At 44.3% G+C, this 15,795-nt stretch overlaps 3 protein-coding genes across 14 annotated transcripts in view; 1 reads left to right on the top strand and 2 right to left on the bottom strand.

Moving 5' to 3' along the window:
• PHKA2 (phosphorylase kinase regulatory subunit alpha 2) overlaps positions 1–3,510 on the bottom strand; it is a 72,307-nt gene extending 68,797 nt beyond the window's left edge. For 3 of the 5 annotated variants that reach the window (XM_066249651.1, XM_066249652.1, XM_066249653.1), the window contains exon 1: positions 2,918–3,507. In XM_066249651.1, coding sequence (XP_066105748.1) covers positions 2,918–2,995 — 78 coding nt within the window. In that variant the 5' untranslated portion in view covers positions 2,996–3,507. Of the gene's footprint in view, positions 1–2,917 lie in introns of all 5 variants that reach the window. The other 2 variants (XM_066249655.1, XM_066249656.1) reach the window with 2 other exon arrangements.
• Positions 3,087–15,795, top strand: part of LOC136317118 (serine/arginine repetitive matrix protein 3-like) — a 300,751-nt gene continuing 288,042 nt past the window's right edge. Inside the window, exon 1 of the mRNA XM_066249665.1 lies at positions 3,087–3,620. Within this exon, the coding sequence (XP_066105762.1) occupies positions 3,087–3,620 (534 nt within the window). The remainder of the gene's footprint in view (positions 3,621–15,795) is intronic.
• The window catches only part of ADGRG2 (adhesion G protein-coupled receptor G2), a 133,601-nt gene continuing 125,880 nt past the window's right edge, over positions 8,075–15,795 (bottom strand). For 7 of the 8 annotated variants that reach the window (XM_066249664.1, XM_066249657.1, XM_066249661.1 and 4 more), the window contains 3 exons: positions 14,950–15,051; positions 13,147–13,299; positions 8,076–10,005 (listed from right to left, as the gene is read on the bottom strand). In XM_066249664.1, the coding sequence (XP_066105761.1) occupies positions 9,821–10,005; positions 13,147–13,299; positions 14,950–15,051 (440 nt within the window). In that variant the 3' untranslated portion in view covers positions 8,076–9,820. Of the gene's footprint in view, positions 10,006–13,146; positions 13,300–14,949; positions 15,052–15,795 lie in introns of all 8 variants that reach the window. The other variant, XM_066249658.1, reaches the window with a different exon arrangement.

The raw sequence follows: 15,795 nt of genomic DNA, 5'->3' as shown, positions 1-15,795 counted from the left end.
AGACGTTTGTACACTTTGACTGTAGATGGGGATATACAGCATAAACTTTAGAAACCAGAAACCGTTATTCCAGTGCATTCAATATTTATTTATTTATTTATTATTATTTTTCTGAAATGAGAAGCGGGGAGGCAGACAGACTTGCGCATGCACCCAACTGGGATCCACCCTACATGCCCACAAGGGGGCTTTGCTCCATTACAACTGGAGCCATTCTAGCATCTTAGCCAGAGGCTATACAGCCATTCTCAGTGCTGGGGCCAACTTTGCTCCATGGAGCTTTGGCTGTGGGACGGGGGTGGGGGGGGTGGAAAAGCAGATGGGAGCTTCTCTTGTGTACCCTGGCCGGGAATTGAACCGGGACTTCCACACACTGGGCCAATGCTCGACCACTGAGCCAACGGGCTAAGGCCTCATTTTTTAATTGTGGTAGAATACACATAAAACTGCTCATTCATTTTTACAGAGTAGTTAAGTGACGTGCACTTAAGATCACTCAGAAAAGAGGAGGAAGCCCTAAACGGGTTAGGGTTCTACAACTGTGATGACCAGTTGTTGAGACAGGATGGGTGTGGGGTGGGGGACGGGGAGAGGGAGTAGGGTTCTATATGTGCAGGCTCATGGGATTTCCCAGCAGAACCACACTTGGGAGTATTCTGCTTAGCCAGCAGAGCTCGACAGTACAGCCAGCAAGGGGGAAACAAGGCAAACATGAAGGCTTCTCACCAACTACCCCCAAAATAAATACAACCAAAGGCTCAGACAACTTTTTAATCATTAAAATGTTAGAGAGGAAAGTCCAGTGCTGCAGATTTGCTTTAATGAGAAGATAGCTCTTTCACCCTGGAGGGACTGCAAGCCTAGATCAATAGCTGGGTCATTAGAACTGCCTCAAAGCCTGCAGGAAATATTTTATCAACAAAGACTTAAGGGTAACTTTCATTTGCCCAGAACACTGCTTGATATATTGATAAAAGGAACAAAACTAATGAGGCCTCTGTGCTTAAGGATCTCAAAACATCAGTGGGAGACATAATTATGTTCAAAGACCAGAAAGCAATTAGTAGCTGGATCAAGGCCTTTAGGAAGAGAGAATCATAGGCCAGGGTGTTGTGGCAAGAACATGGGGCCTGGGTCTGTGTGGCCTGTATCAAAGTTTAACGCCACCAACAGCACTCACTACTGATTGCCTGGTTTGGTGCCAGGCAACATACCGGGCACTAATTTTTTCTTCATAATACCTCGTGGAGACAGCTGTTATTCCCATTTTACAGATGAGGGCATGGACTCAGGTTGAGAACACGTTCATTCAAAGCAGAGCTAGCGATTTCAACCCAGGCGTGACACGAGAACCAAGCTTTATCGGTTCGCCTCATAGAGCCTTCTATCACAGCAATGAAGGCGACAGCTTTTCAACTTGGATTTCAAAACACTTTGTAGATGTGATGATAATTTATTGCAAAGAAGAAGGCAAAAAATAACCCCCATTTGCCTGCCTACTTCTTCCTCAGTTCTCAACTTGAACATCCTCTCTTCTGGGACTCCTCCCCTGCTCCCCAAACTGTGCTAACCTCTCAGAATAAGAGCCACAGTCCTTCATGTGCAATTTCAAACTCCAATAAGCTCTGGAAAATTTTCAAGTGTTTTTGTAAGTTTGCAGCAAGCTCATTTGGTGGCAAAAGATGCCCTGAACGGATGTGAAACTATTTTCAGTCTTTACTTTCCTACTCAGTGTGATTATTCATTTTCTGATGTGGAAGTAATAATATGTTTGAGTACGGGGTGCTGCCCAGACTCTCCACTGCTGTAATTATATAATATATAATTATATATTACCTTTCTAAAAATCCAAACATTTCTCACTTGCAAATCACGTTGGGTCCCAGGGGTTTCAGACAATTGATTCTGGACATATACCCTATGCATAATTCTCACTGCACTACAATCAGATACTTTTGTGTGAACCCAGCACCCGACAGAGCACCTTGCATATAATAGGTACATATTTCCAGAGTAAAATAACAAGACTGAGAAATTGGCTCAGAAGAAAAAATGGTTAGTGGCTTGGGAGTGACGGTGGCTCCCAACCTGCAGGCTAGGCATCTATCCAGGGAATGCCACTTCCTTCTGTGACAGGAGGTCCTATAAATAGTTGCTGTTGATTGAGGGCAAGCAACATAGCTGCTGTCTTCACTAGGAACAAAAGTAGTCCAGTTGTGTTACATGAGGGGCCCACATATAACAAGCCCAGGAGTACAAACTGCAGGCACGCTCACACCTCAGACCACACGCGCAGCTTCACAGGTCCCCTGGAACTTGGCAGCGGAAGACCTGCGTTTGGGTGTGACTTAGTACAGGCAGTAACCTTTTTGGCCCACAGTTCTCTCATCTGTAAAATAGCAACCAGAGTTATGCGTAGGGGCCCTCACAGGTGGGTCTCTAACAGGGCGACCCACGGGAAGAGGGACAGCAGCAGTCGCTCCACACTCCAGAGGGAGGTGCAAATCTCAGGAGCTTCTTCACTCCTGTCTACTGTCCTCAAAGTCCCGAGGTCACCGTTCCCATTCAGTGAGGTCTGTCCAACCCACACACACCTCCTCTCTCACCCAAAAGAAGCAGAGTCGAAGCAAAAACCCGCATTTCGTACCCAGGGCACCCAGAGGGCTCTTTCTGTTTTTGATCCTAGTGAGCAAAAAATTCTGTGAAGAGCGGCGGCCACATAGCCCTCTTCGGTCCCCTGACTTGTAGAAGATTTGGTGGGATCGGGGTGGGGGTGGGGGACTGGTAATCACAGGCCAGTAGGACTGAATTTAAAGCGGAAAACCTCTTAACTAGAAAGTCTCAGGACACGAGGGGGGACTGGGTGGGAGAATGAGTGGCACGAGCGGGCAGCTCGCTCGGGAGGATCCCTCCTTACCTGGTAACACAGAATGGTTTGCTGAACCAGCCGCGCGTAACCGTCCAAGCGGACCCCGGAATTGCTCCTGCTCCTCATTGCCCGACCTGCTGCGTGGAGGTGGGACGCCCGGGCTGCGGCTGCCAAACAGGCCTGGTTCCCGAACACTCAGTCTCGGTCAGTTCTCGGGATGGGGCCCGGCGATCGTAGATCGGGGCTCACCAAAACGATTGCATCAAGGATGGTAGGAAAACAAGCCAACCGGAGCTTCGTACGACTGGAAGGCGCGGAGCGGGAAGAGGGGCGGGCGCTCTGGCGGCCCCGCGGGAGAAGCGGGGCACGGGGTTCCGAGCGCGGGGCGATGATGCCCGGGCCGAGCCCTTTCTGTCCTCGCGCGGTCGTGCGGAGGCCGGGGGAGGGCCCCAGCCCGAGCCTGCCCCGCCGCCGCGGCCCGCACGCAGCCCCGCCCCCGGTCCCGCCCCGCCACGGAACGGAACGGAACCTCCGCGCCGCGGCCCGAGGGGAAGGAAAACGGGGCGGGCCGCGGGAGCAGCGGGAACAGCGGGAGCCCGGCCCCTCCACGAGCACCCACCGCCCCGCCGGCCGGCCGCTCCCCACACCTTCCCAGCGCAGCCACCGCGCCGCCCCGGCCCCGCCTGTGGCCCCGCCTCCGGCCCCGCCCCGGTGCGGAGCAGACCCCGCGGAGCCCGGCGCGGAGAGCAAGGTAGGCGAGAGCTCCGCCAGGGACCCAGGGCTCCCCGAGTGGCTGGCTCGCCAGCGGCCCGCCTCCCCGACGGGAGCTCCCGGCCCGGCCCTGCCCCCGCCCTTAGCCCGCCCCCAGGCCTGTCCGCTCCCCGCGCCGAGCTGAACCCGCCAGGCGGTGGGAGGAGGGCACGGCGCAGCCCGGGGAGGTACCTGGGCTGAGCCACCAACCGCCCCGGAGGCGGGAGGAATGACCCGCCCACTGCGGCCTCCCTGGCACCCTCCGCGGGCTGGGATCACCGCTCAGACCTCGGCTGAGTCTCCGCCGCCCAGCGGAAGTGAGTAGTGGGGTCCATTAGGGAAGAGAAACGGGGGCCGCCAGCGCCCCCGGCTCTGCTCCTAGTCACCTGGACGCCGCTCACCCGGCCAGGCCTGCCGTTCTTCTCCTACAGGCCTACAGCTTGAAACTTACATTATTTTCTTGTGGCCCGTAATTACCTACACTTCCCAATCTTCGGCCCAGTACAGTGTATTCATTTTCCACCAATATCTAGCCCCGAATGAATTCCACTTGGACAGCTCTAACGTAATCGTTGTTTCCATACACTTACTGTGTGCTCTTGACCCAACAGGCCCTTCCTTCCCCTCGCCGATCTGAAGCTTGTCTTTCCTATAAGAATCCCCACAGCTCCTCCCTCCTGTTAGCCCTCCCCATTCATTCTCTGAATTCCTCTAACAATCTCTTTACTAAGAGCTTAGGTCTTGGAGTGAATTCAAATTAAGTTTAAATTCCAGATCTGCTCTTTTCAAGTGGTGTGAGCATGCTGTTTTAGCTGTTTCGAATCCACTGTACCTTCCAGGGTGGCTATAAAGATTAAGAGGATGATGATACAAAGCACTTAGCACCATACCTGGCTCATAGAAAAGTACTACATAAATCATAGGTATTTTCATCATCACTTGACAATAATGTACTGCCTCGTAATTTTTTTCATGTGTGGCATGTTTTCCTAACTGGATTGTAAATTATTTATGGAAACTGTCTTGGGTGTTGCCTATCATGTCTGGTAGAGTTGAGCATGTAGTTGTAGCTCAGTTAATGTTGAATGAATGAATGAATGAATGAATGAAAATTAGTCCTGCTCAGCTGGGTCTGTCCCCCCACCATATACAATCCCTAATCAAGTTCATCTTAAAAACTTCATAACATATATTTGTGCCACTCAGATAAAGCACCAGACCCTCATCATCTCCCATTCATTTTGTTTTCTTTATTTAACAATCTGGGTAACTTTCTTAAATCATGCAGCGACTCATGTGATGTACCTCCATGCAGAATCTGGTACGGTCTAGGGGTAAACAAAACTAGACATTAACTCATTGCCATTAAATCTCTTTTGGAATCTGATATGTACTCTTACTATATAGAATTCTCATGTATTCTGCATCTAAAGAGCTGGGTCATTACTTCTTTTCATTACTGCTTTTGTTCATACTGAATGCCTCTTCAAGGGTCCATATTGCAGCCATGGGAGAAATAACTGATGAACTTCAGCTAGTATTTCCATCCAGTATAGAAACATATCCAGTTTCCTGAACTCATTCTTTGTAAATTCTGCTATATACACACATACAACCTTTTTGGCTTTGGTCTGTGCATCAATGCATATTATCATGTGAGCTATATTTTTCAATAAGCTTGAAATTCAGGGAGAAAACCAAGAAGGAAGGCTACTACTTCTTAGCTTTTAAATTTTCAAGTGAATTTTAGTGACTGGATTCATTTTGGACTAGAAGCTGTGCTATATAAAAATGAGATACGAAAAAAAAAAATGAGATACGCATCTTAGTATTCTCATGTCCCCGAGATATAAAACCATTATATCTTGGTCCTCATATCCATGATGCCTTTCTCTGGTTGGGACCCAACCTGTCTCTGGATCATTTTTCAATTTTTTCTCAAGTATCAGATATGGAATGTGATGGGGCATGTTATTGTTTCTGAAGCTGGCTCATGACCTTCATAAAGATCTGAGGTAGCACGTCTGACTTCTCTGACCCCTGCTAGAGCTTCTTCCCATTGTCCCGCCACGGAGCCTCCAGCCAAGGAAGTTCCCACGGAGCTACACGTCAGCATCCAAGACAGAAACCAGCAAATGTTTCTCTTAGCAGCTTTAGGTCTTTGACTGTAAAGAAATGCATTCCTTCTTTGACAGAGGAGAGGGTCCATTCTGAACCAATTGCTGAAAATAGCCAATTAACCAAATTTAGATATTTCTATGACATTTTAACTTTAGTTGACTGGAAATCATTTTGTTTTTCATCACAATACATTAAAGAAAGTTGAATTTGTCTCTACTTCTGCTTCCTATAGCTAGCTTGAGACTGGGAAGTAGAGGAAACACCAGGGAGCGTAAGATTTCTTCACAATGAAGAATATTTACAAATATATTTATTTACTTATTTTTTTATTTTTCTGAAGTGAGAAGCGGGGAGACAGAGAGACAGACTCCCTCATGCACCTGACCAGGATCCACCCGGCATGCCCACTAAGGGGCGATGCTCTGCCCATCTGGGGCATTGTTCCATTGCAACTGGAGCCATTCTAGTGCCTGAAGCAGAGGCCATGGAGCCATCCTCAGTGCCTGGGGCCAACTTTGCTCCAATGGAGCCCTGGCTGCAGGAGGGGAAGAGAGAGATAGAAAGGAGAGTGGGAACGGTGGAGAAGCAGGTGGGCACTTCTCTTGTGTGCCCTGGACGAGAATCAAACCCGGGACTAACACACCGGGCTGGTGCTCTACTGCTGAGCCAACTGGCCAGGGCTACAAATATATTTAAAAGAACATATTCTCAAGGAATGTATTTATATTTTGTCTGCTGAATGTTTTGGTGCTGTACCTAGGCACTGAAGTAAAAAGAAAAAAAAGAATGTACTGATGAGAATTCTTCCCATTCAAGATTATGGTCCTATGACCAGTGTTTCCTTTTCCCTGTCCTTCAGACAGGGACCTGAGACATAGCAGCAAGGAACTGAGGCAGAGATAAACTAAATAGTCCTTAAAATGGTGTCGGGGAGACCAAATGACAACACACAAGTCCATTTTGGTAAACTGCTTGTTTATTCAATAGTAAATTAGCTCTTTTTCAAAATGGCTTTCAACAAACTAATCTGCCTGCTAGATAACCTCACTAGGTACAACCAAGTATCCCAAATGAAGCCATTTCCCCATTTGTGCTTAGAGCAATCATCATGCTGCTCTTTGAAGTTAATAGACTTCCTCTAGGGATTAAAGACTGCAGGGTGTTTGGGGAAAAGAATTTCCAAAGTTCTGAGGAAATGTGTCAGATACAGGCCACTCCTGTGACATTTCTTGACTCCTCAATTGGCACTCATATTGTGAGACCAATTTTATTTTATTTTATTTTATTTTTAAATTATTTATTTATTTATTCATTTTAGAGAGGAGAGGGAGAGACAGAGAGGGAGAGAGAGAGAGAGGGAGAGAGAGAAGGGGGGAGGAGCTGGAAGCATCAACTCCCATATGTGCCTTGACCAGGCAAGCCCAGGGTTTCGAACCGGCGACCTCAGCATTTCCAGGTCGATGCTTTATCCACTGCGCCACCACAGGTCAGGCGTGAGACCAATTTTAAACTCAGAGGAGGATGCTTCTCAGGAACATTTTCTCTGTCCTACCCCTTATCTGTCTGAAGTAAACAAACAAACAAACAAAAAAAGACAAGAGAATTTGGCTTAAGGACCACAGCCCTCAACCCTAATACAACACAGCAGGAAAAATAAGGGGGAAGATTTAAAGGACAGCAGTTATTGTACGTCCTGTGTGTACACTTTGGTTACAGTATCTGCTTCAGGAGAGTTGGTTTCTGAGATCTCCTCCCCCTCCAAACCTAGGCTGTCTCACCTTCTTCCTCAATGCTCAACATCTCTGAAGGAACAGAACATCGTGGAAGGAGAGATTGCTCAGAGACCTCTTCCAAGTTGAGGCCAACTCTCCCCATTTTCCCTATTTGTGGCTCCCTTACACTAATCAGCTTTCTGGAAACCCCCAACACTGTCCTTGAAACCCTACTGTTCAATGCTAAGGAAGCAGACACTTGGAGGGGACCCAGATCTGGGGCTCATGTGGACCAATGGCAACATATCTTAGAGATTACTTTGAAACAATAGGGGAAAAAGAGAGAAATCAGGAACTGATCTTATGAGGCAGAACAAGCCTTGCTTTTACTTCACAGTCACAGTGTGCTTGCTGTTTGCCAAAGGATGTTACTGTTATGGTCATCTTTTAAAAGACGGTTTAAATGTTTGTGGAGTTAGATAGAGGGTGGGCGGAGAGGGAAGAGGGAGTGGGGGAGAGACAGGAAGGGAGAGATAGGGAAGACAGAGTGAGAAGCATCAACTTGTAGTTATTTCACTTTATTTGTTCATTCATTGCTTCTCATGTTCCTTGACCAGGGTGTTCAAGCCAAGCCAGTAACCTCTTGCTCAAGCCAGAGGCCTTGGGGTTTTGAAGCAGGGACCTCAGCATTTTGAGTCCAGCTGTGTCCACTGTGCCCCCACGGGTCAGATGTCTGGCCATCTTAATCAGGACTGTCCTACCACTTCCATGCCACACCTCCAGGGGAAGGATCACAAACGTTTGCTCTCTGTGAAAGTTCTCAAACTGTAAGGAGTTAACTGCACATTTATTTGATCGATTTTAATATTTTTGTTGATTTTAACATATAAATACAAGACAATTAAATAAATCGGAGAGGAAATATTGCAAGGGCAAATCAGCATTCACAGAAGTATATTACATTATTACCATGGTTAGTCTGGGATACAGCATTCACTGGAAATATATGCAAGGGAACCTCAGTAAAAGACCTAACTAAAGCTTTGAAATGTTCCTAATAAAGACGCACTTGAGGCACCGCTCAAGCAGCTGTAGATGGGAAGCAAGATAGACCCTCTCTAACTAGGAGCACTAAGGGTTTGATACATATGGAAATAATAGCATCGCAGGATAATTCATCATTCCCAACAGCTGTTCCCCCTCTGTCACTATACACTTTTCAAGACTAGAGCTCTTTTAAAAAATAACTATAGCTCTGGCTGGGCCAGAGCGTAGCAGTCATAACACTCAACAAAGTACCATGCAATTGCCTTTTAAAGAACAATATGATTTTTTCTTTATATACATCTCCTTTAAAAAGGAGTCCCTGTTCTACTCCCCTTTTCTGAAAGGCTCTGGGGATTTTAGAAGTGGCAGTTTATGTATCTCCTCCACATTCATACTTTCCCTGGCATATTCCATCCCTCTCTGTGGCCACATTATTAAGCTAAACCTCTTGGTACAGAAGCCAGAATTTAGTGATTAGGGATAACGTCAGGATATGGGTATTGGGTGCCTTGTACCCGGGTGTATACGGTTCACACCCTGTACAGGGTGCACCCTGGATGGAGAGTGGAAATGAAATATGGCCCCTACTTTGTCTGCCAAACCATGAGCCCATGGGGCTTTGTCTGTCTCGTGGGGGCGCCTTTGGCTAAGTCGCTCAAAGGCACTGTATGAGCTAAGTGTGGCGCCGTCTACTTACATTTATCCGGTCTGCCTGGCATTATTATTTCTTGGTTTGAATGAAGTTTCTGTATTTTGCATCTTATATCATCTCCAAAAGGAGTTTCAGAACTCACTGAACCAGCCAAGATTTTTTTTGAATTATCACATTAGACACAACAAGACATCCATGATTGTAAAAAGAAATAAATTTACACAGTAGAAAATAAATACAAAAAATGTAGAAGTAAGAGTTTTGACGTGTGGGTCACTAGAATTTAGCTTATTTACAACAAAGGCATGCACAACTAAACTCAACAACAGGCTGAAGTCAACAGTTGCTTTTTATGTTATCAAAGATCACATAATTCAACCTCTAAAATGTGGCTGGAAATGCACTACTTTCATTTTCCTTAAATGAATCTTAGTGTACTGTTTAAAGCCAACCTTCCATTAAAACGAGGGCTACAGAGCCAAGTTGCAAATGCTTGACAATGTCTTGGTTTCCTGTTCCAATGGAAACCACTGCCCTCAATTAGCTTAGGCTCCTCCGAGGTTGCTGAGTAGAAAACTAGTTGATTTTCAGACATCTCACATTGTGGAAAAGGTAAAAATGGACATTTTCACACTGTCAAGCATCACACTTTGATTTCAGAAAAAGGAATCACATTTGCTCAATAAAGTGTAAGCTTCCCCGCTTTGAAGTCCTTCTGAGAGCGATTCGACTTTTACCGTTACAGGAATCTTCTTTCTCATTAAACATGTGCTGTTTGCCAGTGAAATCATGAAGGCACACATCTCCATTCTGAACACTGAAAGAAACACCATTCTTCTCTGTAGAAGCATTCCCTATATGAAGAAAAACAGAATTGGTGTCATGAAGTATCCACACATAGAAGGTGCTTTGAAAAATGTTTATGCTATATTGTCATATTTTATTTACTTTCATCCCTTTCCTAAGGCCACTCAAAGTAAGCAAAGCAAACTGAAGAATGTTTCCTCTATGGCAGTTTTAAAAAATGAAATGCTCAAAATATGAAACAAAACAATATATTTCATTTTAAAAGGCCCGTTTCCTAACTCTGGCTGAACATGTATTGACTTCAAGTAGCAGTGTATGTGTAATATAACCTAATGTAATATTCTGATCTACCTCAAATGGTTAAGGTTAACAGAGATCCCCATGTGTTCTCTTACAAGCTTCTTGGTTCCCTAAGTTTCCTATTAAATAAAACTTTGCAGCAGAGAAACCCAGGCGACAACAGTCATGGCAAGAAAAAAAGCGTCTCGTAGACTAAACAAGCCCCTCTGACCGGACCAGGGTAGGACTGATTCCCAAGAGGAAACCACCAATTCCAACCTCGGAGTCCAGGACATGGAGCAGTGGGGCACTCTAGAGAAACTGTGGTTTGGACCCGGGCCCCCATCACCCCAAGCAGACCCTGAATTATGTGTGTGTGTGTGTGGGGGGCATGCACAGCAGTTTGAGGCCCTCTGGCTACTTGACATCATCCTTCCGACCATTCGACCGTTAGAAGACAATATAGAAAGTGGACTAATAAGCCCGTTTGTTAGGTCTCATCATAATTATAGTAATGATAACAGTGCTGAGAACTTTATAAGTATTAGATCATTTATTACCCTATGGGATGGGTGCAATTCTTACCCCCATCTCACAGATGAAATTAAAGTTTCAGAAATTAAGTGCTTTGCTTAAGGTTGAATGACTCAGTGGTGATGGAGTCAACATGTGATGTTTCTTCCAAACTATGAGCTGGTGGCCTTGTACCAAGTGAGATGGCTGTTGGCACCCAAGCCTCTAGTGCGGTCCATATATTCACACAAACTACGTGACAGATATTGGTTAACACAGCTCCATCTCTGACATAGCTCAAATAAGGCATGTGACTGTCTGAGGCAGCTGTCCTGACTTAGGTGTTTTGCTCTGAGGACATTTTGGTGCAGGAACAATTTTAGCTGGTATAAGAAACAAAGCATTGCATTTCCAGCTTTTGTGAAAGTGCCTACCCCACCCCTTGTCCATTCCAGGGCCTGGGGTGAGGACTGAGGAGTCCTGGATAGCTATCTGATGTGCATTTTCTGTGGCATTAAACACGTGGCCATTTGGGTGGCCTAAAATGCAACCCCACCCGCACCATCAGGCTGCAGAAACAGCTGTGTCCAATGAACCTGGTCAGACAGCTGTGCAAACCCCTGCTTCCATCAGATCTGATGCCTGCCCTATAGGATGGCAACATATTGATAGGCTAGGCAGGTGAGGCTTCATCTCTGAGCTCCTGTAGAATATGCAGAAATCTGGCTTTCAGAGTTCCAAACACTTCTATCCAAGCCAGTAGGATTCACTGATATGTTGTGAATCTTGACGATTCACCCCACACCTCTGATTGCTCTACTTTGAACTTGCTTTCTCATACTAACTTATGAATCAGCCTCAGTAATCACTGCCTCTACTCTTTTTACCTATATCGAGTCATTCCTGATATAGCCATTTGGCATGGAGGCCAGAGGTCTCCTTGCTGTCTACAGTAAGGAGCTCAAGCCATGTGATAGCTGTTTCTCATCTCATACAGCAATGGTTCTCAATGATGGGGTGGTGGGAGAGATTTTATCCTCCCCCCCCGAAGGTATTCCTCATGTCTAAAGACATTTTTGGTTGTCACAACTGGGGGTGAGTGTGTGGGTGCTACTGGTGTCTGGTGGATGGAAACCAGGGATATTGCTAAACATCCCCAAATGGACAGGACAGCCCCCCAACAAGGACTTATCTAGCCCCAAATGTCAGATGAGCCAAGGTTGAGAAACCTTGATTTTGAGGCATCTTTGGAGGGTTGGAAAACTTTGGCAGACATATATATGAACCTTCTCACAAATTTATTTGAATTTGTCATGAAAACGACTAATATCCTAAAACTGATGAATAAAGGCAAATTCTCCATGGAAGGAGAAGTATACCAGCAGAGTTTAAGTTTTTATAACAATGCAAAAGATATACTAAGAAGCTAAAGAAGATATAGATAAGCTTCTCCATGGAAGGAGAAGTATACCAGCAGAGTTTAAGTTTTTATAACAATGCAAAAGATATACTAAGAAGCTAAAGAAGATATAGATAAGCTTTTATGAGTAACGAACAGCCCAGTGTTATGAAAGAAAGAAAATGTTATGGATGTTTTAGCTAGAAATGTCAGAATAAGTAAGGCAGGTGCAGCAGCAATAATCTGTTCATATATTGGTGACATATATTGTCACTAGTACTGGCCATAGTATTTGATATATTTATGGGGATTTGGACACTGTTACTGGTCAGCCACACTGTAAAAAATAATGAACAAGCATGATAAGTGAAAAATAGGAAGGTTTAAAAGTGGTGACTATACTTTTATGTGTATGATTATAGAGGATATAAAAAACTGATATCATTTTAAAGCCCTGGTCAGTTAGCTTAGTTGGCTGGAATATTATCTCAATGTGCCAAGATTGGAGGTTCGATCCCCAGTCAGGGTACATACAAGAACCAATGAATGAATAAGTGGGTGGAACAACAAATCAATCAATCTCTCTCTCTCTCCTTCTCCCTCTTTCTCTAAAATGAATCAGTAAATAAAATATAAAAAAATTTATATAACTTTATCGACTACTTTAGGTACTACTTACACAGAAATAACAGAGAAGTCTTTGGGTAATATTTAAATCAGGATTTGCAATGATAAAACTTTTAGGTCATTATCATGTCCCATCACAAAAAACCTGAATCTTAAAAAAACCCACAAGTAACAGCTGTTCTGGTATGTACTCTACAGTGAATAAATCCAGTTGGATTAATAAACTTTCTCTTTTGTAAGGGAACCATGCTTTGACCTACTAGCCATATAAGTAACTGTTCACATTGCTTAGCAAAATGCCATTAAAGGATAATAACACTTCAAGAAAACAAAGACTAGCTTGAGGAATACTATTTTGAGAGATACATACCATTCCCGCTCATGAGTCCTGAGCAGTCATTATTCACTAGCAATGTGGTAGAGTGGGTGGAGTTACTGTTTGACTGGAGGGAGTTTGAAGAGCTGGACACGCCTTGGTTTACAGTTTGCTTCTTTAAACCGTTAGTAGCAGTTTTACTCCAGTCTATAGCAGAATAAGCATTACAGAAAAACAGAGTGGAACGTTGAAGCTCAAAGGCAAGAGACAGATCACAGTGTAACTTGTTCGAGCAGCTTATCTCCCACTTCCAGATCTTGAGAACTCACACGTTTCACAAGGTGGTGTGATATAATGTATTTTCATTTAAGACTATACACATTTGTCCTTTAAATGACTGCTTGGTTAAAAGTAACATATATTCTGTTGGGACTAAAAGTCAAGCTAATTTGATTATGTCTATAAATATCCACTGAATTAGCCTGACCAGGCGGTGGCGCAGTGGATAGAGTGGACTGGGATGCGGAGGACCCAGGTTCAAGACCCCGAGCTTGCCAGCTTGAGCGTGGGCTCATCTGGTTTGAGTAAGGTTCACCAGCTTGGACCCAAGATCGCTGGCTCGAGCAAGGAGTCACTCGGTCTGCTGTAGCCCCTTGGTCAAGGCACATATAGAAATCAATCAATGAACAACTAAGGAATCGCAATGAAGAATTGATGTTTCTCATCTCCCTCCCTTCCTGTCTGTTTGTCCCTATCTGTCTCCCTCTCTGACTCCCTCTCTCTGTCTCTGCCACAAATAATAATAATAATAATAATAATAATAATAGTAATATCCACTGAGTTAGGTAGTACTTCAGAGCCAAGGACTGTCTTTTTTTTTTAATATATATATATATATATTTACAGAGACACAGAGAGTCAGAGAGAGGGATAGATAGGGACAGGCAGACAGGAACGGAGAGAGATGAGAAGCATTATTCATCACTTTTTTGTTGCGACACCTTAGTTGTTCATTGATTGCTTTCTCATATGTGCCTTAACTGCGGGCCTTCAGCAGACCGAGTAATCCCTTGCTCAAACCAGCGACCTTGGGTCCAAGCTGGTGAGCTTTTGCTCAAATCAGTTGAGCCTGCGCTCAAGCTGGTGACCTCGGGGTCTCGAACCTGGGTCTTCCACATCTCAGTCCAACGCTCTATCCACTGCGCCACCGCCTGGTCAGGCGAGCCAAGGACTGTCTTAAGAACACATATTGACTGCATTGTGATGGCTCCTGGTTCTTAAATTCATGCAAATAACTAAACTACATGTATTACCATTTTCTGAATATAGATTGTATAGCTATATCTTTGCAGTCTACAGAGGCTGTATTTATGGGTGGTATTCATGCAAAAGGAATTTAGTTTTCAGACAGTACTTAGTTTTTAAAATTTTCTTAAAAATGAGTTATTTGCTGTATAGTCCAACAGGATGTGAAAATTTTATAACTTCAAAATAACCAAATATATGCTATAACCAAACAGCCAAATGTATTCTGAAGTTTATATACAAGTTTGAATCAAGACTTAAAAAGATATGAATGTAAATATTAAAAATTACTTTGGGTAAATGGTAAATATTAGCTCAAAAGGAAATAAATTCTAAAATTTTCTATTGCTCACTAAGTTCGTAGAGATAACTATCTTTTTAATTCATTAGTTTTTTTTGCCCCAATATTCCCAATTAATATTTTCTATTGATCAGGTTTCATTCATTGATTTCTAGATCTGATAAGTCTTGTGGCATTGATTGCTCTGAATCTTCACTTATACAGTGTTTTCCTCAAGATTTAGAAGGATAAAAAGAAAAGTAAATCTTTACCAGAGTTTTCAGCCAGCCGTAACTTTCCACAACAAAGATACCGCCTCCACTGCTTTCTGACATTCTCTTTTGCTACGCAGTAAAAGATGAATATGAAAAATCCTATGGGAAAAAAAGACCCATAGTACAATGAATTACAAACTAAGACCTGACTGTCAGGAGCTTCCTTTGTACAAAAGATAAAATCTTTGGCAGCTATAGGCAAAGTGAAAGTTCACAAATTGAAAAAAGAAAATCCAAAGTCCTGGGTAGTTTGCTATCGAAAGGTGCCCTGGAACTCTTTTTGTGATTAATAAATACTTATAAAAGGAATGATATTCTGTATTTCTAAAACTAAGTTTACTGTCTCTCCCCTCACATTCTGACCTTGACCTTCCCTATCTCTGGAAGTACAAGCTACCTACCCAGGATGCCAGCTCAGACCTAGGCTCCTACCTCCCCTCCCTTCTCTTCCATATTTATAATTGACTTGCAAGTTCTGTCAAATGCCATCTTCTGTCTACCTCAGCCCTGACCTTGCAGTCACAGTCACAGGGATCACCACACGCCCCCATTACTGTGACTCCTCAACACTTTCACCAATAAATATTTGCTGAACGAAGGGACGAATTTGGAGTTCTCCCTCTCCCCAACCCCCAATCTATCTACTTTAAAGTCTTCATTTTAAAACGTCAGGTGTGCCTTTTCAGATGCCCACCCTAAAGACTTATATCGTGAATACTGCATGCATACCTTTGTTCATTTGCCACCCTGGGTGGTTACCCTTGGTTACATTCCGGGAGAAATGGCATGTATGAGAGAGATCACAGTAGGGGTACCCAAGTCCCAAATCAGAGCCTATACACG

The sequence above is a fragment of the Saccopteryx bilineata genome, chromosome X, assembly GCF_036850765.1.
Source record: "Saccopteryx bilineata isolate mSacBil1 chromosome X, mSacBil1_pri_phased_curated, whole genome shotgun sequence".
Lineage (NCBI taxonomy): Eukaryota > Metazoa > Chordata > Mammalia > Chiroptera > Emballonuridae > Saccopteryx > Saccopteryx bilineata.
The sequence above is the reverse complement of the archived record's forward strand: the minus strand, read 5'-3'. Positions and strand labels throughout refer to the sequence as shown.